Source organism: Saccopteryx leptura, chromosome 1, assembly GCF_036850995.1.
Source record: "Saccopteryx leptura isolate mSacLep1 chromosome 1, mSacLep1_pri_phased_curated, whole genome shotgun sequence".
In the NCBI taxonomy this organism is placed as follows: domain Eukaryota; kingdom Metazoa; phylum Chordata; class Mammalia; order Chiroptera; family Emballonuridae; genus Saccopteryx; species Saccopteryx leptura.
Genome location: NC_089503.1, coordinates 43863669 through 43889265, shown reverse-complemented (window position 1 = coordinate 43889265; position 25597 = coordinate 43863669). Strand labels below are relative to the sequence as shown.

At 37.8% G+C, this 25597-nt stretch overlaps 1 protein-coding gene across 18 annotated transcripts in view; it reads right to left on the bottom strand.

Moving 5' to 3' along the window:
• Positions 1 to 25597, bottom strand: part of SOX6 (SRY-box transcription factor 6) — a 655048-nt gene that overhangs the window by 48349 nt on the left and 581102 nt on the right. For all 18 annotated transcript variants that reach the window (XM_066365360.1, XM_066365351.1, XM_066365321.1 and 15 more), the window contains one exon: positions 339 to 447. In XM_066365360.1, the coding sequence (XP_066221457.1) occupies positions 339 to 447 (109 nt within the window). The remainder of the gene's footprint in view (positions 1 to 338; positions 448 to 25597) is intronic.

Here is a 25597-nt window from a genome sequence, read left to right as displayed (position 1 = left end):
TAAAAAAAATTCTTCTTTTTATGTTTGTCCTTTTTTTTTTTAAATAATTCAGCAAAGTGAATGAAACAGAATCCTGTTGTTCATTGGAATGCGGAGGGTCATTTTAGTTTAAAACTGAAATGGCACCTTGAAGTACTTGGAGTGTTGGGTGTCCAGTTAATATAGGATCTAGCTGCATCTCGAAGTCCTCAACTATAATAAGTAATGACTAACATTTCCTCTGCTTTGCCAAGAAAATTGAGCTGATACTCTCAAGACTGACAATGAGATCCTGTCTCTAAGTCAGACACACTTTCACAAACACACCAGCACAAAAGAGCTACGGAGAAGCCACTCACCCTCTGCATCTTCCGGCCGAGTAAGATCGATGACACCTGGGCCCAGCTTTCCATCTTCACTTGACTTTCCTGTTAACTGGGGCCCCAGATTCTCAAAGCGCGTTCTTTCCTAGAGGAAAGAATAATTAGAGGCTTATTCTAGCTTCCAAAGCAGCCGCTTTTCTCTTTCAGTTTCTATCTTGCATAATGGGCAAAACTTGGATTGACAAACATCATTTCTGCTCATCTTGGGCTCAGAAATCTTTCAGGAGGATTCCGCGGAAGGCTGATGGTAGCCCTGACAGTGCCGACAGGTTCCACAGCACCTGTAGGCAAGGGAACCTGCCCACACTGCACCGCACATCTTCTCTCTGTTGGACTCGCTCCGGTAATCTAAAAGGAATGCGATTGAGAAGTTTGAGCCAAAGGTGCAAAACTTGAAAGAGCAGTTGCCATTAAAATATGCATTCTGCTCTGTAATGGGAGAGGCCTTTTCCCATATAGAGACCACAGTTTAACCTAGTATATTCCTAGGAAAAGACAAACCAGGATTTTATGCAAGAGAATTTCAAAAACAAATATTCAAAGCAGGCAGACCAGATGATGGCATTGACACTATTATTTTGCTTAGGAGTTTCAACTGTAACTCCCTGGGATGTGAAAAGGAAGACATTACTTCTAGCCTGCCACTGAGTCAAGGAAGTTAAATACTCCTGCCACTAGAGGAGGGAAACCCAAAGGTGTTTTACTTGTTCACCAGTTCTTCTAGAAGCAGGAGCCTGAAACATCACAACGAACTCTCCCTCCACAGCCATCTGGAGGGATCAGTAGCAGGGCTCACTGACCATCATTAATATGGTGTTCTTGTCTACGGAAACACAGTGCGTGTCCCCTCCTCGCCTCCTTGCTACTCTCCAGACTCAAACTTGGCTTTGTGTTATGCTTATGAATGAATGAAACCTTGTTGTTCATTACTATGAAACAATATTAAATGTCATGTCAGCTTGAATTTACAGACATGAAATAGCAGCTTGCAGCTTCGGGAGTGGTTTCTGCATGTTATACTGAATGCATTATGCAGCAGGAGAGTGCTGATTGCTGTTCTGTCTATTGTTCAATGACCTAGTTCTGTACTGAGCATGTTCGGCATTAGACGAAAACACTCCGAGCGTTCTCTTCTGTAAGATGTTTAGCAACTTGGAAATAATCTTAAAAAGCAAACATACAATTACTTGATAGAGTCTGTGTCTCATTTGTACAGTCTCACTACGTTTGTGCTTTCTAATATGATTATTTTTGAATATCATTATATTTCTATAATTAATTCCCATCAGTCAAATTGTGCAGGAAGTCTTCCAGTTCCCCTTCATCATGGAATATGTTGAAATCTGTGTTGGAAGAAAACACAGCATAAACCTTGCTTTAATCTAGCACCATTTCTGTGAAAAATTTGCCACAATATTATAATCACGAATTTCCCCAACTGGGTAATACTAACTAACTAGTTACGCTGTGAAGAAACCTCTGAAATACGACACCTATAAAAAACAGAATGAAAATAAAAAAGCAAATTGGGTGTCTGGTTCCCTGATATCTTCTTATGTGAAAACAGTGCTGCACAGAACAAAATTAACCCAGACGCAGGCCACAGCAAAAAGCGACCACGAGCCATGTGGGAGTTTCACATATTGTCGGAGGGAGGACAGCTGCTTTTAATCATCCAATTTCTATTTTTGAGTAGCACTTTTGGTTGTCATGATGTAAAGAGAAAGAATTAAAGTGCAGATGAGTAGTACCAGGGAAAGTGAAATATTCAACCTTTGTTTTATCAGATTGTTTCGCATTCCAAATATTTGCATGTGAATATGCTTTTCCTGTGTCACATGCAAAAGGAGTTCTGATGTGACACCTGCAGTCTTCTTGGAAGAACAACGTTTCACTTGTGTTTTCATGGGGGGAGAAACAACTTTCTCTGAAAATCAACAGACCGTGCTACCTGTCAACATGCATATTTCAAATATCTTTCCAGTCATTCATTCTCTTTGATTTTACCAAAAAATATTCTCCGTAAATAAATAAATAAATAAAGTTTCTGAAAGAATAGCAATATTTTGACAAGGAAGGAGAAGAGGGAAAATTACAGGCTATGGTTTGTAAAACCTTAAGGCAACACAGCTTACATGATGATAATATCTTTTATTTAAAAAAAAAGTGAGTGCGCTCACAATTCAATAGTATCAGCTTGTTTTTAATCATAACAAAAAACATTCAGAACATTCCCAGTGTCTCTAAAATCATACGTTTTTCTAACTTCATTGAAATTTTTTTTTTCCGCAGAGATACTTTCCTTACAAAATATCAATATTTTGACAGAGTAGAAGTCAAGGAAGAATATCCCATGAAACACTCGTTAAATAGACAGAAAATAAATCAATGATAAAAATTGTTTGGAGCAGTGGGCTGCATTTTATATTAGGTAATATTAAGCATTTGTGTTTGAGATTAAAGTAGGACCCTGAAAAGCCAAGCCCTTTCATATCAATTTCTACCTGGCCTCCCAGAAGATTTTCTTCTTTTCTTCAAAGAATAGATCAGAATATTTTTTGCCAGCCACATAACTAAGATAAGAGGGCCCGATGTCTATAAGTTAGCTCTGGGAAGCTGAGCTAAGCAAAGATTTTACTGGTGATGTTGAACATGAGCCTAGTAGACACAGGATGTGCATGTGAACACAGAGAGGAGTTCAAGGACACTTTAGTTACAAGAGGCTTCAGCCTCTACTCACTAAGAGCGAATGGGTATGCCCCATAAGGAATAAACATGGGCGGTGGGTGGCAAGTTCTTAACTCCAAATTTTTTCACTCTCCTGAACTTGCTCTCACAACGTACATAAATATCTCACGTAAGGTATTTTAGAGATATAAGCAGAACACCTCAATGCTAACTTAATCTCAATTTACCCACGCCCAGGGAAATTCCCCAATCTTCAAGTTGACAGTAAAATGGGTATTTTACATGCAACGATGTGACCAGACACCTATGCATTCTTAGTCACAAACATGCATGCAACATAGAAGTTATTGAAAAAAAATTAAAGTCAGCTCTTCTGTGTTTTAGGACTGTTGGCTCTCTAAGTGCTTTGAAATTATGATGTATGAGGTAGATGTTGCATATTAAATAAAGATATTTAAATGATAAAGCCCCCTTTAGTGAAAGCTGATGAATGTTAAATATTACAAGCCACAGGACCGGGGAATCCATCATCTTCACAGATTATCGGAGTCAATGGCGGGGCAGCCTCACTGATGACAGATAGACTGCTGCATTATTATCCCTATTTCCAGAGTCACTGAACAAACCATTCAACTCCTTGGGCATTATTTTTAACTTTGCATTAAATTAGCAACTTCTCCCTCCCTGCCACGGTAAGATTGATCAATTTTGTCTTTGCATCGGTGGAGAGAAAGAATGGATTTGGGGTAACTGAAAGAACAGAGGTTTGTTTCCATCTGGAGAAAAAAAAGTCAACTTCCTCTTACTGGCAACAAATGTAAAATTGTGATATGGGGAAAGAACAGCAATGAAACAGTAAGCACACAATAATGGCTTTTCTTTGCACTTAGATAAAAGCTGAATTTTTGATGTGCACAGTATATTTTAATAAAATTTTATATACTATGTTTTATACACTTATTGGCTATTCCATAATAATGTGTGTGCTAACAGTAAAATTGCTCTTAAATTTATGTGTGTTATTTATACGTTCCCACGTAACAATGCTTTTTGTTGTAAAAAATATTCTGTTTATTAATGTAACTTTACAACCACTGCATCCTAGATCCGTGGTAAATTAATGACATTTTTATTATTTTATAGTGTCATTAAATTTTTACTGATCACTCCATCAAACAGAGGCAGTAAAGGCCATAATGTAAACTGGGACACTTAGATCAGGCAGCAGGAAGACATTCCATATAGTCTGAAGAAAACTGCTAGCCATAAATGATATTTATATCATCTTTAAGCATGTTAGAATACTTGGATAAGTTTGGCAAAACTGTTGCAGTAGTAGAGTGGATTGTGTACTTAAATAACAGTTTGCTTGCCTGGGAGACAAGCCTTTTTCAAACCATATGTGAGATGACTGATTGCAGCCATCTCCAGACGAACAAACACGTGAAATGTAACGATGTTGTGGGCATCCTCCCTTCCGGACTGCCAGGACTGACCAGCCTATGCCATACCTTAAATGATTTCAACACAGTCCCCTTTTCTACAAACTGAAGTGACAAATGGCACATGCTGAGAGAGGCTTTCTGTTTGTTGCTTTTCAAACAAATATATTTCATTTGACAGGTATGTATGTCTGGACAATGATGTGAGATATTTTATTTCAATGCTCTAAAGGAGAGGTACTTTTCCAACCTCTATCCAAAGCTCATTTCTAAAGAATATCTGAATATGGGGTCATTCATAAAAGCCACAGAAAATATGCCTATGGGGTCATTACCTAAATTGCAGTTAAAATATGTGAAAAAAAATTACTTGTTACTTTCACATGCAAAATACATTATAATTAATATACTCTAACAGTGGCTCTCAAATATTCTGTTTATAGAATGTGCATGCATATGTTATACCAATATTGTATAATACTTTATAAAATATATGTGTATTTCATATTGCATTCTGTACAGTATATAGAAGATAGTAAATAGAAAATTTTATGCTCATATAATCACAAATTTAAAACCACCTATCTCCTATATGGGGGTTATGGCATAAATCTTTTCTAAGTAAATAAGCATTTTGTTGTTATATCCTAAAGTATTAAGTCTTTAAATATTAAAAACTTTTTTTTTAATCTTTCATATTTGTGATAATAAGGAATTTTTCCAGGAAGGTTCATACTACAGTGCCACCAGTCATGTAGTTATGCTTTTGTGTTTTCCTGATGCAAAGTTTTCTATGAGAAATAACAAACACATGCATTATGAATAAAAATTCTCGAGGGCCACCACAATATTCTGAGACCTTATCTATCCTCCAACGTTCAGCTTTGTCTCCATTAAGTACTACCCAAAAGAAGTCTTGTCATTTCATCCCAGTTCTAAGCTTTTGTGTCTCTCTCTCCAACCCAGGAAAACTCCTTCCTCCACTAAAAGTAAAGACTTCCCTGCAAAAGCAGCTTTCCTGTAGTACTGCCTGTCCCACTGCTTTCCTTGCCCCTCTACACCCAGTTAATCATCCATGTTGGCTGATTCTTCATTCACAGAGCCTCTTGCACTGGCCCCTCTCCTCCATGGCCTCCCAGCATCGTAAACTACCCAGCACATGCCCTCACACCTGCACATCTGGATCACTGCTGCAGCCTCCTTTCTGGTCTGCCTGATTCTTGATACGTACTGCTCCTCTCCCCCAGTCCGTCTACTCATACTCCTCACAGGATTCCACTTAATGTCTCATGGCTATTTTCTCTTGCATTTCACCCAAGCTCCTCTACCTGCTCCCCACATGCCTTTTTAATCTCAATTTCCTACAATTCTCCCGTCATGCATCCTCTGCCCTTGGAGGACAGTAACTCGCCTTCCTGCAATACCATGATCGTGCCTGCTCCCTTCTCTTCCTGGCTGCTTCTCTCTTCTTTTTTACCTAGTTTTATTTATATTGAAAAACCCAAATTGTCCATGAACTCTACAACTTCTCCGATCTACCTGCTCTCTGATATACAAAAATGTTTAGTCTTCCCTATATAATTAGCCCCAAGTTTTATATTTCGTTAAAGAATTGAGCTCTGGTTCATTGAGCTCCTCTAGCTCTCCTTCAACAACATCAAAATATATATTTTTCAAGCCAAGAATTGTGTCTTACACTTTTTCTATAAATCTTACAATGCATTTAGCATTTGTGTCCACACATACTTGCAGGATTTACCCACATAAACCATGTGGCCACGTGATTGATTTACCTACATGAATTAAAACCACCCTGTTCAAGTGAGTGTCCAAAAGGAGCAAGAACTAGCAACTTTCTAGATATTGAGTTTTGTAGAAGAGATGTTTAGACTCAATTCTTCACACTCTTAGTGATGTCTCTTTGGGCAAATATAATCAAAACAAGGTAATCTGGAAAGATTATCTTAAATATTTTGTAAAAGGAAATAAGCAACTTTAGAAGAACACAGTAGAAGAACACAGCTTTATTATAGAACTTAATATGAAAAAAAAAGGTTTTTGAGTCTGACGAGATTTCTGCAGCTTAACACTTGCATCTTTGCAAAGTCTTTGGAAAACACTGGCAAAGGAGGACACTACCCATAATGATTGCTTGACTTAAAAAGCAGTACACATTTAAAAAAATTTTAAACGTTGTTTTTTGCTTTGTCTTGTTATAAAGTGGGACAATGTTAAGTATAATGTTGAGAGAGCCTGTACCTTATTCTGAAAAACTTTCTCTAATTTCATGCTCTGGACATATCTTGCCATGATGTGATTCTCAAGAAGTACTACTTAAGCACACATATGGTTTCCTTTTTATTGACTTACCGAGCCCTATCACTTCATTAGCCTTTATTTTATATCCTTTATTATACACTTAGCAATGTAATGAAGGATCAAAAATGGAGGCTTTCCATTGGAAAGTAATCACATGTGCTTTTTAAAAGGTGATTCTTTTTTTGGAAGGAGTTTATTTGGAGGCACTGCGTTTTACTTTCATAGTGATGTTTTGATCATCTTAGAGTCAGTAATCATGATAATAAAGACTCTGGCTTGGGGTCTTTATTATCATTTATAAATTATATAGTATCATGTATAATATGTTATACATATCATAAATTATATATTATAAATAACATATAACATTATCATATATAATAATTTGTCAGCTAAAACTATTATTTGTGTAACCTTTAATATACTCTTTACATCAAAATTGTGTTAGGACTCATGAATTAGTTAATGCTTAAGTTTTCTAAATCTGCCTCCATAGTACAGATACATGTAGGGGAAGTAGAAAAGAGTATCACTTACTGATCATTACTATGTGCAGGGCTCTGTCCAATAAGTATTTCCTTTAACGCTCACACCAATATTATGAGAAAATATTGCTACTGCTATCAATTTTATAAAAGAAGAAGAAGATGAGGCTCAAAAAGATTTTTTTTTAGATGAGAAGAGGGAAGATAGTGAGGCAGACTCCCACATGTGCTCCAAATGGGATTTACCCAGCAATTCCATCTGGGGCCAATGCTTGAATACCAAGCTATTTTTAGCACCTGAGGCTGACTTGGTTGGGCCAAATGAGCTATCCTCAGCATTCAGAGCCATTTTTGAGCCAATCAAGCCACTGGCTATGCATGAGGAAGAGGGAGAGAAGAGGGAGAGGGAGGGAAAGAGAAGCAGATGGTCATTTTGCATGTGTGCCCTGACCAGGAATCGAACCCGGGATGTCCATACAGTGACCACCCAAGGTTCAAAAAGATTTTTTAATATCTCATTTAAGTCATTTAACCAAAAATTAGATAGGTATTTGTGCCAAGGTGAAATCAGAATCATAACTCTAGAGCATATGATTTCTCTGAGCCTATTTCCTTATTTATAAAATGAAAAAGAAAATGCTCATTCTGCAAGATGGTGATGATTAAGAGATTAGATATATGAGTGCTTTGAAAAATTAAAGCAACTAATAAAATACCCACTTCTGTTAAAAATATTATATAGTGTTGGCTAAATGTTTCAAACCTAAATACCAATGAAGATAGTTTCCTGATCTAAAAGTTAGTATCCATTCTCCTGTATCATCAATGCGACCATATATCCAAAGATGCTTTCCTTTTCTCTTGGCTGCTAAGTATCTCAGAACTAAATTTAAATCTCCATGTTAGTAACCATGTTGTATTTGGATCTTGTTATTTTCTGCTTATAAGCCCTCAAAAGCTCCCCGTCATCTGCATGAGGAAAATCAAACTTCTCTCGATAGTTTGCATAACTCTATATGGTCTGGTTCCTGCCCTCCTCCTCAGCTTCATGTCCTATTCATTTCAGTTTATAGTCTCTGTTCCAGTGAGATGGAACCTCTTGGAGTTTCCTGAATAAACTGTGATATTTTACGCCCCTGTGTATTTGCATGCATTATTCCCTCTTAGAATGCCTTTCCTTAGTCCTTTCTAGAACTAGTTAAGCCTGTCTTCTGGACAAAATCCTTTGTTGACTGTCCTCCGCCAGCTGCAGGCAGAAATTATGATATTCCATCACTACGTCACGTTTATAGAAAAATATTCTACAATTATTGGTTTATATGTTGGTTTATGTTTAAGGTGAAGTGTCTGTGTCTTACTATCTTTATATCATCAGTTCCTACCATCAGTGCCTTTCATGGTGCTTGCAAATACTGGGTATTTTGGTTGCTGAATCTTAATAATTCTGGTCAAGTAATTTTCTTCTCTTCTTTTCATTTGACTTTCAAATTAATTTCAGCTCTTTATTGAAAACAGTGACATATAGATGATTAAAAGGTAGGTAAATACAAAGGAAGGTGTGTGAGTCAGTAGAACAATACAGTGATCTCATGGTCAGGGATGTCCTAGTACTGAGATACAGGGAGTCTGCTTTGTCACTATTATTTGAAAGGGCTCTGGTCAGAATCTTTTGTAAAATCTCAACCACCACACCATCTCCAGTTTTCTTCTTACACACTCCTGCATTGCTTAGCAATCCATTATTAGCAATTCATTCTTTGAATTAACAATGCTAGTATTTTATGAAAAAACAATAGCATATACTGTTAAACAAAATCATATTAATCTTAGTTTAATTCCTCTAAAAAAAGAACATCTCTGGAAAGATAATATAGATGAAGCCACATAAACAGAGACATAAAACATTTGGTCAAGGTATAGTCATCCCAAAGAAACCAGAGTTTGGGAATACCGAAACTAAATAAAGATGGAAGCTTTGGGTTGAGCTGTACTCTCTTAAAATTATTATGTTGAAGCCCTAAACCATAGCCTAGTACTTTGAAAAGTGACTGTGTTTGAAGAGAGGGCCTTTAAAGAGGAGATTTAATTAAAATGAAGCCTTTAGGTGGGTCCTAATCATATCTGAGGGTGTCCATATAAGAGGTGGAGTTTAAGACATATGGAGAGACAAGAGAGATGTGTGTTCCCAGAGGAAAGACTATGTGAGGACACAGCAAGAGGGAAGCCACTTGCAATAGAGAGGCTTCAAGTGAAACGAATCCTGCTGGCAACTTGACCTTGGATTTCTAGCCTTCAGACTTGTGAAAAAAGGATTTCTGTTGTGTAAGTCCCCCAGTCTGTGGTACTTTGCTATGCAGCCCTAGTAAAATATTGTGTTTGTTATGCAGCTAATACAATAATGACTTCTGCCTTCTATTTCTTAAAAGGCTCCTGTCACTGGACAAAAAACATCATTTAATAAGGTAACAAATGTTAGATATGTGGTCCTACTAGCCTTAGAAACAATCCGCTTGAAGCTTTTGCATTAATAGTGGTTCCATCTATTGACAACTCTGTCTAATCTATCTATCTATCTATCTATCTATCTATCTATCTATCTATCTATCTATCTATCTATCTATCTACGTACCTACCTACCTACCTATCTACTGACCTACCTATCTAGAATCTTCAAAAGAAAAAATTCTCCTTTAATGGAAGGAAGACTAGTAAGGACTTGGCAAAAAAAAAAAATGTTTTTTAAAACTCAGAAGATTCATAGTTGAAGCAAGACACAGAATGAGTAAAGAGTGGCATAGCTGTTCAGATCACCTCTCAGGATGCTGATATATGCCACTGAACAACAAGCTCCTTGGGAGAAGGACAGTGTCCTTACGCTCTCCACCTCCAGCAAGGACTGTGCCCTATGAGCACAGACAAGCATGTAGCACAAGCCTGCTGAAAGGAACTAGTACCTGTAGTGCTTCTGAGGATGTTTTATGGAGTTTACAAAAACATTCTTTTTTTTTTTTTTTTTTTTTGTATTTTTCTGAAGTTGGAAATGGGGAGGCAGTCAGACTCCTGCATGCGCCTGACTGGGATCCACCCGGCATGCCCACCAGGGGGTGATGCTCTGCCCATCTGGGGTGTTGCTCTGTTGCAACCAGAGCCATTCTAGCGCCTGAGGCAGAGGCTATAGAGCCATCCCCAGCGCCCGGGCCAACTTTGCTCCAATGGAGCCCTGGCTGCAGGAGGGGAAGAAAGAGACAGAGAGGAAGGAGAGGGGGAGGGGTGGAGAAGCAGATGAGCGCTTCTCCTGTGTGCCCTGGCCAGGAATCGAACCCGGGACTCCTGCACGCCAGGCTGACACTCTACCACTGAGCCAACTGGCCAGGGCCCCAAAAACATTCTTAAATGATATATAGCAAGTTTCCCTCAGGATTTGAAGAATATACCAAACTAAGCAGTTCTCTTTCCACACCCCTGGCAAGGACAGCATTTTGTATGTCCCCTGTAACATACACTTAAACTCTTCTCACTGATCATCAGATGATAAATGTTAAAGTAGTATTAACTCTGAAGATAAGAGACCCTTTTAGTCTTGGGAGCCACTGAGTTAAATTAGTTTCATCAGGATTATAGTGGTTACTGAACCCCTTTTACCAAATGCTTTCTGTCTCATTCATATGGTTTTAATATGGTTTTAACCAATTGCAAGGTTATTTATAAGTTTGCAACTCCCAAGTAGAGTTATAAAGTGTTCAGATTTAAGCAAATCCAGTTGTGTGGCAGCCCAACTTCTACTTATATGTGGTTTTCAACATTTTATTTGTGTGCAGAGTCATGATGCATATTTGTTCCTGAATATTCTCTGATTAGCTATTTGTTTCAATAACAAGTTCACAAAAATTCCACTGTAAAATTATACAAACTCCTATTAAAAATGAACATGTAATTTAAAAACTGGAAAAATTTTATCTCCACTTAAACCACCAGCAAGACTTTATTATTCTAACATTTATGATATGAACAAAAAATGTCACAATAAAAATCAATGACCAACTAAGAAAATGTCTTTGTCTAAAAAATTATCTTGGGAATTTAATTTGCTCAAAACTTAGGAACTTGATTTCAAATACCTATTTAATCTACAATATGTACGTTTTAAATATTGTTTGTGGAAACACAGGTGCAGTTTATTCAAGTTAAAGGCATCAAAGCTCTATAAACCAAGAATGAATATTTTCTTCAAAACTATACCTTCTCTTTTATAATTTTAGCTTAAAAACTGATAAATTTGAAGATTGTTTTTTTCTCAGAAACATAAACACACATTTAAAAAATAGAAAAAAATATAAGGTGTTGCCACCAAGCATTTATTTTAAATTTGAGATATAAGATTTTGCTATACCGTTAAGAAATGTGCACACTACAAAAATAACATATCTTTAAAAGAAAAGGTAGGGGGCATGAGAAAGTTTTGGCGCTAGAAGGAAGGATAAAGGCCTCCGCATTCAGAGAGCAGGGAGGTTAGGACGCACCCAAAGTTCCGCAGCCAATCAGTAACATCCAGACCACGCCTCTTAGCCTCCTGCTCCTTCCACTGCAGGGCTCTGCATCGCACGTGCCCTTTACAAACTGTGCGAGTCCCTGCTTACTTCATCTGTAAACCGTGGGAGCTGAACTACCTTCTACGGTTTCTTCCAGCCTTCCAATCTGATGATTCTATGACACCCGACATTTTTGCTCCTGAGACCCGCGCTGCAGCACACTAGTAAAACTGCTGTGCCAGGTCATAAAACGTTTTTGAGCAGTTATTCAGATTTTTCAAGGAAACTGCTCAAAGATAATCTATTTGTCAGACAAGCCTACCGAACCACGGTCAGACTTAGCCAAAAACCATTTGTTTGCTACTTCTGAAATTCCATCTCCATCACAGGCCAAAGTGACAGGGCAGGCAGACAAAAGAGGCAGGCAGAATCAGAGGGAAACATAACTCTGATGTGACATCAGTATGCTTCTGCGTCTCCAATTTTGTATTCATGATGGTGGCACTAGCACAGAATACATCCCTCTCTGTGTGAAAGCAAAGTAAAATGAGTGCAAACATTGCTGGGAAGAAGAGGGCTTCTCTTCAGGGGGAAAAAAAAAAAATGAACTCCTTGATATCAAGATAGTGCATGTCCTACCGCTGTCCTCCGGTAACAGGAAACAAAGTACTAATAAGGTCAAGGAAAACCACAAGTAACTTTTCAAATAAAAAAATAAAAGATAAATAAGAACACCCCAAAACTATGTCTGATGGTTTATGAGAAAAGATTTTTTAAGATTAAGTAAAATTAAAATTTGAAAACTGTTTCATGAAAAATTTCAAAACCGTTTTAAAATTGAAATTTTGAAAATGAGTTTTATGAAAGAAGAAAATATTTAAGGCCCTGTTCAAAAGAGTACTTCAACACGGCAACATTACAAAGGACAAAAGATAGTGTCCAACTGTGGTGATATGTGTTAATTGTATGGTTTTCAAAAGATGTGGGAGAACTGATATCAATTACAGTATAATTACCATTACTTCCAACAGAGTTAACATGTAGTTACCACAAAATAACATACAATTAACTGGTGTCACATTGCACACCAGACTAAATAAGATACAAATTAAAAATTCCCAAATGTAGCCATAATATTCTTCTATCTATTAAAAAGAATAAAACAGGAATTTTTCTCTGATAATGTCACAGCGTTTTTCAGGAATCAGTGCAATTACTTTACAAAGGGAGAACCACGACATATAGGTTAGAAAGAAACATTTTTAGTGTACAATGAAAAACTGTCCAGGGAGAGAGATCCATTATCAACAAAACTTTACAGTTAATGACCTAAAGTTGTTTTAAATAAAATTAGAATTGTCTAGGTTTCTTAGGTTCCTGAATAGTAGGCAGCTATATATTAAAACCAAGTTCAAGAATATTCTTGTTTTCTACTGACACCTAATATGTTTTTAAATGTATTGATCAAACTGTGAACAGGAGCCTGCTTTAGTGGCCCTACAGAGGGACAGAGAAATGGCTGAGGTTCAGTCCAAGAAGACAGCTTATGCAGTATTTCTAGTCATTTGCTATGTGAAGTGGTAAAATTGTGTCTCAATATGAGCAATTTCCTGATCGGGAGGTGAACTGAGGGGACAAAGAATGCTATAGCTCAGTTTGAAGAAGTAGAATTCCTCCCTGGAATGTCTCAAGTCAGCAACAACAACACAGGAGCCCTACAGGCTGCACCCAAGAGGGGCACGTGTGGGAACATGTCCAATGCTCATCTAGGTTTAATTAGAAGAGAACTGAAAATGGCAGGGTGCAATGCTGTGAAGTTGATGAGAGGACAAAGGGAAAGTAGCTGTATTTAAAATACAGCTCCAGTGTATCTGCTATATCCGTTTCAAACATCTGGGCTTCCAATTATTTATTGAACTCGTGTGTAAGAGTTATTTGGGAATGCTGCAAACTGTTATAGAAGAGGAGCATGCACACTGCTTTGTAAAATACTTGCAGGATTGGACCCTTGCTAAAATCTGGAACAAATGGGTGAAAGCTGCTATTAGATTATTATCTTTCAGTACATGTGTGAAAACCATGAAGAGGTTAATATGCTAAGAATACATTTTGTAAACAGCATACTATTAATATAGCAGACAATATTTTATTAGAAACTTATGCTTTGCATATTTTTGAAGATTTAGTTAATTTCCTATTCTGACTTTTTTGGGGGGAATCTAAATGCTTACTTGAGATTAAACGAGGCTAGGCACATTTGTAAAAGGCTGCTCGTCTTCTTTGAAGATTACATAAGCATATGCATAGACCCACAAAGCTTTCAGGGCAGTCTGTTCCCTATGCAGTCAGTATTTTCCCTTTTCCTCTCAATGTGGAGCTCGGGAACAGGTGTATTATTTTTGCACCCAGGTTCATGTTCTGCTCTATTAAATTCGTGACCCTTTTGTTAAGCTCCAAAGGAAGCCAAACTGGTTAGGAGGGATGACAACAGAACAATGATGGGTGCATCATGATGCCGTGCTATTTCCTCTGTTCCCACATTGCCGCTGCATTCCTTTGATTATTGCAGCCTCAAAAAAATGTGCTGATCACTGTGTGTGTTAGGCGACACTGCCAACCCCAAGAAGCTAATATCCCAGAGAGTACATTATGCATGTGATGTAAATGAGGTATGTGCTTGTTGCATACCAGCCATTTGTCATCGGAGAGCCCGCACACAGGGCGATGGGTGCAAGTGCTTTTAGCCCCTTCACTGTGTCCACAACCGGAAAAGGGGGGGACCACCTGCTCTGGACAGCAGACCTTAATGGGAAATATTCCCATTTAAACTATATTTGGGAAAGTGCTTTTTATTTGTTGTTATTAGAAAAATAAAAGGTTTGCCATCTCCACCTTCAGAATTAGACACTGAATTGCAGTGTATCCGAAGTCATAGTGGTGAGGGTGAAGACAGAATCAACTTGATTTCTCAGAAACAGAAATTGATCTTCAGCTTTTTATTGTGGGTACAATTTAAACATCAAGATAATAATTATTGAAGCTGAATTTATGATTTAGTTAATAAATTAGAATTAAGCCTTATAATTCAAGTTTGAGACTTAAATAGTACGATATTCTAGAATATGGAATCTGATTTCCCAGTTGAAAAGTTAGGATTTCACTGGAACTAAATGGTCTTTTCTGCAGAATGAGGAATGAGCTCAGACTCCTGTTAAGAAGTTCTAAATGAAATAGAAGGGACAGCTCCAAGGGCTCTCTTACTGGACCACCACCAGACAAGCCCACGTTTGCTCCTAATGCTGGGCAGCTGCTCCCCTCACCCTCTCATCACCTGCCTAGGCAAGGACACACCTGGGAACTGAGCCCGAGTGGGACAAGGACACAGGCAGAGAGGGTGGTCACTCAATCCCAAAGGTGGTCAAATGAGTGTTAACTACAGTGGACTTACACAGTCTGGAAGAAAAGAAGTTATTTGTAGAAGAGAGAGAGAGAGAGAGAGAGAGAGAGAGAGAGAAAGTTATTTGCCATGTGAACATTGTATTTATTAGTTTTTAAGTCTGTAGAATTTTTAATGGCACTTTCAGACTAATTAATAACAAGAAAAGCAGATCATGAGTATAAAGACATACAAGTTAAAAAGTTTTAAGATTATAATCCTTATTTCAGTCTACTTCCTGTATTTGAAAGGACAGCACAACATAAAGAAAGACTAAAATCTTCTTTTCATTAATTAAATAAAACTGATATTTGAATTTATGATTAAAATTTTAGTTTTCCATAACTGAAGTGACCAAAAGAATAGAAAAAAAGAAGAAGAAAAAAGCATCAGGACTGGCACATTAAAATTTATAATTTATATAAGGCTTCACGTAGTAGAGTGTGTTCTTCCTGTCAATGTGACACAAAGGGTTAGAGTATTAAACGATTCAGACCAAAGAAATATACAAGTGTTAATATAAATATGATCTATTTAGGTACTGTTTGGATTAAAATGTTAGTTTTTCCCTTGAGAACCAGCTAATATATTTATACCACTCACCCTTTGTAGTTTAAGTTGTTTTAAAATTCACTGTTCATTGTTCTAAACAATCACATACTTTTCCTTCTCAATAAACTGATTTCACTGCAAGCTTTATTCTTTAGTATAATTTCACTTGTGGATAAGTCAGTATTAAATATTTCCTCAAACATCACTTACAGATAATTTTTAATCTCATTAAGTTTTCTTTTAAAATTATATGTTTACAGAAATGACTCTGGAAAACCGGTTTGTACAAAGCCGAGCGAAATTCATTAACTCACATAGCGTTGTGATCTCGCTGTATTGTGCCAATCAGTAAAACCATCTACATTGGGCTAACGTTTAGTCCTCAGCTACTTCACTGAGAAAAAGAGAAATGTTGCCTATAACGTCCAGAGATGTTTAGTACAACAGACCAGACCTGATTTACTTCAAACAGACTTCACTTCCTTTCTACATCCTCTCTTCCCACCACCACTCACAAAGTTGATAAACAAAAAATTGTTTTATTTACCAAAAAAAAACCTCATCATGATATGCTACTTACTTATGCTATCCGTCTAAGACAGCTTTGAACCCATCCCATTCCAACAAAACAGGAAGCACACAGTGTAAAACTTCACTTCCCAGAAGAAATCACTGACTCAGGTACCCTGCTCCTCATGCAATAAATACAGCCCATACTCAGCCTTTGTGACCACCAGTGTCTTAAAAAGTGTAAAGCCCTCTTACATACATATGTTATTTGTAAGGCATAATCATCCTCATTTTATAGAATATACTGAGGCTTAGTAAGATTAGATATATCCCCAACATCATACTGATCATACGAGTCAGGCACAGAGAGAGAAACCTAGAAGACAGGTGTCCAGATTTAAAAGCCACGCTGAATTCCTCCCTATTCTGTCCAGCTTAGCCCACAAGGTTTAACTCAGTTTTAGGGACAGGTCATCAAATCAGGAAAATCAGGATCCACTGGCTTCCAAAGTCTTGTCAGTCAGCAGTTAGTCTATAAATTTAAGTTCTGAAGCGATCTCTTCCGGTCTAAGACTTTACTACATTGTCATTTAAATAAATAAAATCAGTATCAGATTCTGAATAAATCTGCACTGGTTGTCTCTTAGTCCCCCCCTAAACTATTCAAACTCCTTTGTGTACGGTTAATTCTTCTGCAAAGTCTTTGAGCCCTATCACTAGAGATGCACACTCAGGATTCTGTTAGCCCAGCGCTGGCTCGGGAGTAAGATGCAGGCAGTACACACTAGAGCGCTGCCCTGGGAGAATGTAGGGGCTGCTGCGGCCCCTGCACCTCTAAGAGCTTGGAGGAAAAGCCCCATCACTGGCGGGAGATCGCACCTAACTGCATAGGCTGCAGAGCTGTGGAGAGACTGGGAGACTGCATGTCAAAGAGGGAGAGAAGAAGGGAGGGAAAGGGGGAAAGAAAGGAAGAAGTGAGGAAGAGGAGAAAGGGTGGGGAAGTAGAGAGGGTTAAGGTAAGAAGAAATTTAGGGAGAAAAGAGAGGAGAGAAATACACTCTCATACCTAAGGAGGCAGAGAAGTACTGACTGTGGGAAAGTGATCAACCACCTCCCGCACAGAAGACAGGAGGGAGTGGCAGTGAGGCAGAGTAACAGGACGGCTGAAGGAGGCTTCAAAATCCCTCCAGCTTTGTTGCTAGCAACGAAGTGATCAAAGGTAAGAGGGGTCAACTATATGGTGGCAAAAGATTTGACTTTGGGTAGTAAACACAATGCAATATACAAATAATGTACCATAGAATTATATGCTTGAAACCTATATAATTTATTAACCAATGTCACCCCAATAAATTAAAAAAAATAAATGAAAATAAATAAATAAAAATTCTTTTAACTATGGTCTAATAAGAAGCAACTCTCCTATAGTGTGAATTTCCTATGTCAGAGAAAGGCTAGGTACATACTAAAGCATAGACAGACTCAGATGAAAATAAATTTTTATTCCTACAAGCAAGCAAGCAATGAATAATGACTGAGCATTTTAGACTCAGTGTTAGGGAAAGAGCAAAGAGAAAGACATGAGCTCTTCCTTTTATAATAATAATAGTAACCTATTAGTACAGAGCACTGGAAATATAAAATTCACATAGAGGAAAGCTGGTATTTGACCCTAGAGGTATCTCCATGATTCTTGGGGTCTTTTAGTCTGTAATGGAAAATAACAATAGAAAACAATAATCTCATCCATAGGATTTTTATGAAAATCAAATGAGATTTTATATGAAAGTATTTATTATCCACAAATGCCTTTAAATTAATGTGATCCATTTCAAATTTTACTTTGCATTTACAATCTGATACCGCCCTGAGATTTCTCCCATTGAGGAGAATGGCACTTGGCAGTTGCTTCTATAGTTTCAATGTAACAAACAGGTGGACTTTCTGTAGGCTTCTTTACATGGAGAAACACTCCATTTCTCTCAGCCACCAACATCGTTATTTTTTCTTGCTCTCTTCTCTCTCTCTCTCTCTCTCTCTCTCTCTCACACACACACACACACACACACACACACACACACACACACACACACTCACACTCATACACAGCCTCTGGTCTAACTTTCTTAGCCAGCCCTTCAAGGCTTCCATCATGTGAATCACCCCTCTCTAAACCAGAGCCTGCCCCTCCCCTGAATGAACTGTGCTCCAGCCATTGTTCTCCCTAAGAGAGGACTCATGCCCCATCCAGGCTCTTGCTAGCATCCTGCCTGCTCCCTCTCCTTCTCTTCCTTTGAGGCATTTTAAGGGTGTCCTGCTTCTCAGAACCTCTCTTTCCACCTGTCATTGATTTTCATGAGCTTAGCTGCCCTGGCAGCTCCCTTCCCTCATTTGGCAACTGGACCCCACCTTGTCAGGTTCCCTTCTGTATGCATCTGTCCTATCCCCCAAATCAGACAATATTTTCCTTTAGGGCAGAAAGGGACTGCTCAATATTGCTCAGAATCCCAAGAATCTAGCACAAGCCCCATAAATAAAATGGTGAGCATCTTTGCCTAATGTCCCTTGTATCATATGGTTGCACACAACAAAGGATACAGAAGAATATTTGTTTGCTTTTCCCTTGCCTTAGGTACATGCTCTCATTGCACTTTCTGACAATTGCACATGGTATATGCACCATATCCACCTTCCCAGTGAGTTAACAAAGGCACAGAGAAGTAACAGGCCCCAGGTAACACAGCTAGTAATGCATGTGTGGGAGTGAGGAGGTCACCAATTTTTGGACCTAGATTGACTTCAAAGGGTCTACTCCTTCTTCCGTGATCAGTGCTTTGCCAAGACCTGGGGAAATCATTTTACAACAATCAAATTAATGGGCTAGAATGAGACCAAACTTGTTACCACCTCTTTTGTAGGAATGTTATTAAATTCGAAAACTCATCTTAAAGGAATAGAAAGGTTTTGATTAAATGATGTGATTTTTAGTTTGAGTTCACTAAAATGTTTCTTTAGAGAAGATGCTTGCTTTCTTGTCCTCATTTTAAAGATGAAAAAATTAAAATTAATTTTAATATTAATATTTTAAATCAATAGAGGCAGGAGGATTCCATACTCATGGTTTCTCTTTTCATAAAATTCCCATTGACCCTCAATATGGGAAGAAAACAACTTTGGAGGGATCTTCTTTGTAAACTATAGGGGACTTGCAGTCAAGAAGGGTTAGGGAACTGAAGCTACTGGGCAATGCATTTTACAAGACACCCTTTGTGTTATTTCAGAACCAATACTGTTGACATCATTTATAAAAATATATAAAGGGCAAACCAGGGTTGAGCCAAAAATAAAAGCAAGCATTTCCATCCATAGTGGGAAGACAGCACTTTGGGACATTCTAATCTTAGTTGCAAATGTCAAAAATTACAAACTGGATCTTAGCTAAAAGTTAACATCTGCCAGAGGGCTCCCGTTGCCATTGGCACAGTTTTGACAACCAGATTTAAGACAATGCTGAAAGGGAAACAGCGATGGAAATAATGTATAAAGTACATCTATGTGCAAAGTTTTCATAGGTACTCTCCACGCTCAGCCTACAAAGTGAAAATGAAAATAATCAGGTATATTGATACCTAACTCTACAAAGAGAAGAGAGTACAAAATACACAAAGAGACTTTTCTGAGACATGTACACTATTATACAGATACATACACATTTAGAGGAACAGACACATACTAACACAGAGATCCAGAGACAGACACAGACATAGATCCACAACATACTTACAGACACACAAACCCAGATACTCAGATACACATTCAGTAGACACAAAGAGATATTGACAAACACACAGGAACACTCACAAATGCACATATTCAGTCAGATGTACACATTCAGACAGACACACAAAGAGCAGACATCCACACCAACAGATACAGATAGATAAAAAGACAGGCAGACAGATACACACACACACACACAGATGTACACAGGTAACAGGCACAAACAAGGATAGACTAACAGAAATGTATGTACAGGGGTAAAGACTCACAGACAGACAGATTCACACACAGATTTACACCCAAATCATAAGCACTCAGAGAAATGCATGCACATATAGTGCGCGTGCACGTGCACACACACACACACACACACACACACACACACTCATGCAGAGTCATAGCTAACGTAAGATTTGTGCTTATATTCAGGACACACCAGAATACGTGGGCAAAGGTTAGTATTGAGGAGGAGGGTGAAGTCTGTCTGCTGTTGTTAAAAGAATGTGAGATTGGAAAACAGGGACTTGGAAGAGCCTCAACATTGACACTCCTGTGTGAAGAACGTAAGCAAATGATTTGAGCTTTTCAAACTCATCTTTAGGAGAGGAATGCTAAAAATTTTGCCTCTAAGGATGGCTGTTGGGATTCAGTGTGATAATAAATCTTAAAAAGTGCTTTTCAATGGCCCTGGCCATTTATCTCAGTGGATAGAGCCTGGGCCCAGCATGCAGAAGTCCTAAGTTTGATCCCCAGTCAGGGCATACATGAAAAGTGACCGTCTGCTTCTCTTCCTCTCCCTCTTCTATTTCTCCCTTCTCCTCCCACAGCCAATCGCTCAGTTGGTCTGAGCATCGGCCCCGGGCACTGAAGATAGCTCGGTTGATTCAAGCATCAGCCCAAGATGGGGGTTGCAGGGTGGATCCTGACCAGGTCACATGTGGGAGTCTGTCTTACTATCTCCCCTCCTCTCAATTTAAAAAAAAAGTGCTTTTCAAACAATTAGAAAAACTGAGATTTTAGTGATTGTTATTATTTTCTTAAACTGCAACTGGCAAAGGAAGTAAAAGTAGGAAAAGTGAAAGTACCCCCACCTTATCCACTGCTACAAGACTTAATCAAATATTTAAAATATTGCAGCTGTAAGAAACTAAACTTTCACATTTACAAATATAAGTAAAGAAAATTTTGTTACTGGCATCAACTTAAACCAACTATTATTATGTTGAGTGCCCACTGTGTGCAAGGTATGCCCCAAAAATGTAATGTTCCATTTAACCAAATATTCTGAATTGACAGTTGTCACATATAATATAATATCACACTTGGCATCACTATTAGCAAAGGTTACACTGCAACAATATACAACAGTGAGACAGGATGAGCACTCTGAGACTGTATGATGCTTCAGAGTCACCACCGTAAACAGCAGGAGCGACTTAGGATTCTGTAAGAATGGAAATCAACCAAGAGATTCTCGTAGGGTCCCCAGAAATCCAAAGACAGAGCAGACATTATTCCTTGGGCAAGGGTCCCTGAAGGAAATGTTCAGGATGTGCTGAAGCCAACATCTGTGAAATGGGATGCCAAAGTCTTGAGAAAGTCCGCCTAGCTTTCAAGCAAAGCACCCTCCTCCCAGCACAGAGAAATCCAGGTGGATCCAGTTCCCCAAAGGCAAGCAGAGAGTAAAACAATACAGTGTGTTTTCAACTGATGGCTTATGTTTCTCTGAGAAATCTAAAAATGAGAATCTAGACAGATTATTAGATTTAGGAGGCTGTTTGTCTCAAGGGGCTATGTGAAAACTTGGGAAAATAGTTTAGAATCTACTCAGCCTTCTTAAAGCTGCATTTTAAACTGAACCCAACTGTGTTCAAGTTTTACTAGGTTTTTAAAAAATATGATTTGTCATTTAAATGGTCTAAATCTTACCTTTAAAAACTTCTCTGCAATCAAATAACTTCAAGCCCATTATTTTGTTTCAATTAAGAATCATAACTATATATATTTTTCTTTAATATGCATTTTTTAATAAGTGAAAAAATCCTAACATGTGTTTTGAATTTTCTACCACTCAGATATTTTTAAGTTGTTTAATACATTGAGTGGATCCTAAAGGCCATTTAGGTGGAATTGATCTAATTCAGAGGTTGAGAATTCTTTGGGAATATTTCATTAATTTCTTATGTGGAGTGATACAGCATTAAGTCACTTGACACTAAGTCTGTGGCATATCCTCTGTGTATTGGCATCTTTTCTCTGGAAAAGTCCGCCTCCATGACAACAGGACAGGCACTAAGCTCAAGAATGGTAAGAATGCAAAAGAATCTAAGGCAGATTTAAATAAATTTCAAATGGAGCTTCACCTACAGAAATGCTCTCGGAAATCCTACAAAAGAGAAAGGAATGGGTCTTTTTTAAGGCATGTTCCTAGGAACTGGCTTATAGTTTCCTGATTAATTTCCCAACAACCAAGGAAACCAAGTATTGTTATTCACAGATGAGAACGCTGTGGCTCAGCGAGGTCACAGAGCTAATGAGCAATAGAACCAGAATCTGCGTTTCAGGTCAGTCTGACTCCAAAATACATCCTCCCTTCACTCTTACACATTCATCTTAAAATGCAGTTCAGATTAAATGTGCCTCACCACTATCACCTTTAGTGGTTTACAATTCTTATAAAGATATACCTAAACTAGCTATGGCAATGATCTATTTCAGCCTGCCTTTATACCAGTTATATGTCAGGCATTGGACAAAGTCTAGTATGTGGATTATTTTATTAAATCTTCACAACCATCACTTATGCTTAGAAACTACGAATATCCCCATTTCTTAGAGAAACTTGGGCAGTCTAACTTGCTTCTATCCATACCTTAATCAAGCAGATGCAGAAGCTAAGAATGAAGGAAGGGAAGGAGAGAGAGAGAGAGAGAGAGAGAGAGAGAGAGAGAGAGATGAAGTGGGGAAATATGTATATTTATTAAAGGACTGATATGTATACAAGATATTTAGTAGGAGGTTGACTGCTGACCTGGCCACCATTCCACTACACATGTCCAATGTGTGCTTGAAGTACTTAATTAAAATGAAATGAGATTACAAAATGCTTATGGGATAAAGAAAAATGTACTGTCAGTCATAATACTTTACAACAAAGAAAGCTAGGTAAAAATGGATAGATCTAAAAGATAAGTGATGAGTTCTGTTAAGAAACAGCCCTGAGAAATCATTATAGTTCTCAAACTGACTATTGTAGAAACATTCAGGAGTATGTCTCAGGCATTTATAAGGACCCACGAGAGAAAACCCATGTTTCTCCTGAAAACTGTTTCACTCACTTAGTGGAAATACTGTGGATCCCATAACACATTTCCTTTTGCCCAGTTACTAAGGTAGCTCCCGATCACCTCCACACCAATTAGGTAAATATGTACAACAGAAACTTCTGTGCACCTAGTTTATCCCGGCTACACTTCATTTCCTTCTTTTCCTACCTTTAGCTTTTCTTTCCCACTATCTCCTCTCTTTAGTTTTTATCTTGTTTTCGTGTATGTATCACTGCAACCTACCCAAAATTATTTATGCATGAAAGTAAGGTATAAATGTAAATCATATAATTTAATTAACTTTTTTCTCCTTAATGCAAATCGAATAAAACCAATAATCATTTCTAAATGTTTACAAGGTTTGATCAGTGAAGGCTGTTCTTAAAGTTACCTGAATGTAATTAGAACGCCCACCGCACATACATCCGCCACTTCACCCCAGGAAGAATGGGCTCAGAGTGTCCCCCTGGCCACCTCAAAGGCCCTTTCAGAGGGTCCACCAGACCAAAAATATTTTCATCATACTCCTAACACATTATTTGCCCTTTTCATTCCTCTCCTTTTATGAGCGTGCAATGGAGTTTCCCAGAAGCCGCACGGCCTTGTGATCCAGCGACAGCTTGAATGTGGAAGCAGATATGAAAATCAAGCTGTCTTTCCACTTAGCCAGACATTAAAGAGATTTGGAAAAATGTAAAACAAAGCTGTTCTTTTTTTTACCATTTTTTTTTACTTTGAAGAATATACTTAATACTCAAAAAATGTTATTTATATTAACATCTAATGGGTTTATTGTTATTTTCAAATAACTAAATACACATTTTAATTCTTTAGTTTTATTATCTCATATGATAAATATTGATAGATATAGCCCACACAAATAAAAAACTCATTTGAGATTCTTAATAATTTTTAAGAGTATAAAGGGGCCCTGAGATAAAAAATGTTGAGAAGAGGCTGATTTAGAAGTGTGAAGTGATTAGATCCAGGAAGAGTAAGGATTGGAAAGAACCTGACATATTGGGAGGTAAGGTCTATAAAATCCTCATTTTAGTAAATTTCTATACATGCTCAAACCAGCAACTCTGTGTGCAAAGATATAAACTGTAATGTATTTAGTTTTAACCCTTGCACTGGGAGATCCTTTTACTGGGCATGGCATTTTAACTCAAGATACTTGTAAACAAAACTAAAAATCTTATAGCTGCTCTTTGCCCCACCCCTATCCCTAGGAGGTATCTTGAAAACTGTAAACCTGTATAAATTCTCACCTCTTTTTCCATTTAACATGCAGAGAGGAAAGGAACCAAACAAGTTTGTTGTTGTTTTTATGAATTAGATCTTAAACTAGTAGCTAGGCAACCAATCAAGTAGCCCTGGCAACAGAAATAAAAGGAACTTAATGATTATCTTCAGCCAGGAGCCTATACATAGCACGGCATAGTTGCCCAATGTTACTGGTTCAAATGTATACTCTAAAATTAATAATAAAACATATTTTTTCTCTAATTTTGTAGCATTTTGTTCTGTGTATACTGTTTTAGAAAATCACTATTACAAGTATAAAATAACTCTCCCTTTCAAAGAAATATGCCTGATTTACATATATCTAGGTAGACCTCTTCTCATGATTTTAGCATTTGCTTCATTAAAACTGATGTTTGACACTCAGATGTATGTCTTCTTTTAGATTTTAAGTGAAATTGCCCTGTCAATCTCACAGAGATGCAGGGAACGAATGAGATGATACAGAGAGGGAACGCTGGAATACAGGGATCTGGAGCTGGGCTTGGTTTCCTCATCTGCAGAACAAGCACAGTGTTACTACATCCCCAAATCTGGAAAAGTTCAGGAGAGATAATATAGGTGGTAAATGTTTTTGAAATATAGAAGCAATACAAACATATTTCTTGTCATGATGTGAAAAGTATTAGATAAAGGTATTTTTAAAAAACCGACTGCTCCGCTTTGCAAATGAGGGTGTTAAAATTAGAATTTTCCCTTCACTGTAAAATATCTAAGACAGTCACACCCCTCATAGGACAAGTTGCCATTATCTTGGGAACAGGCTGACGTAGAAAGAAGCACTGCAACTGAGCATGTTAGTCTAAGGCTCCCCAGACAGCCTTCTTGACTAGTCAGTACTATGGACTCCTTCGGAAACGACA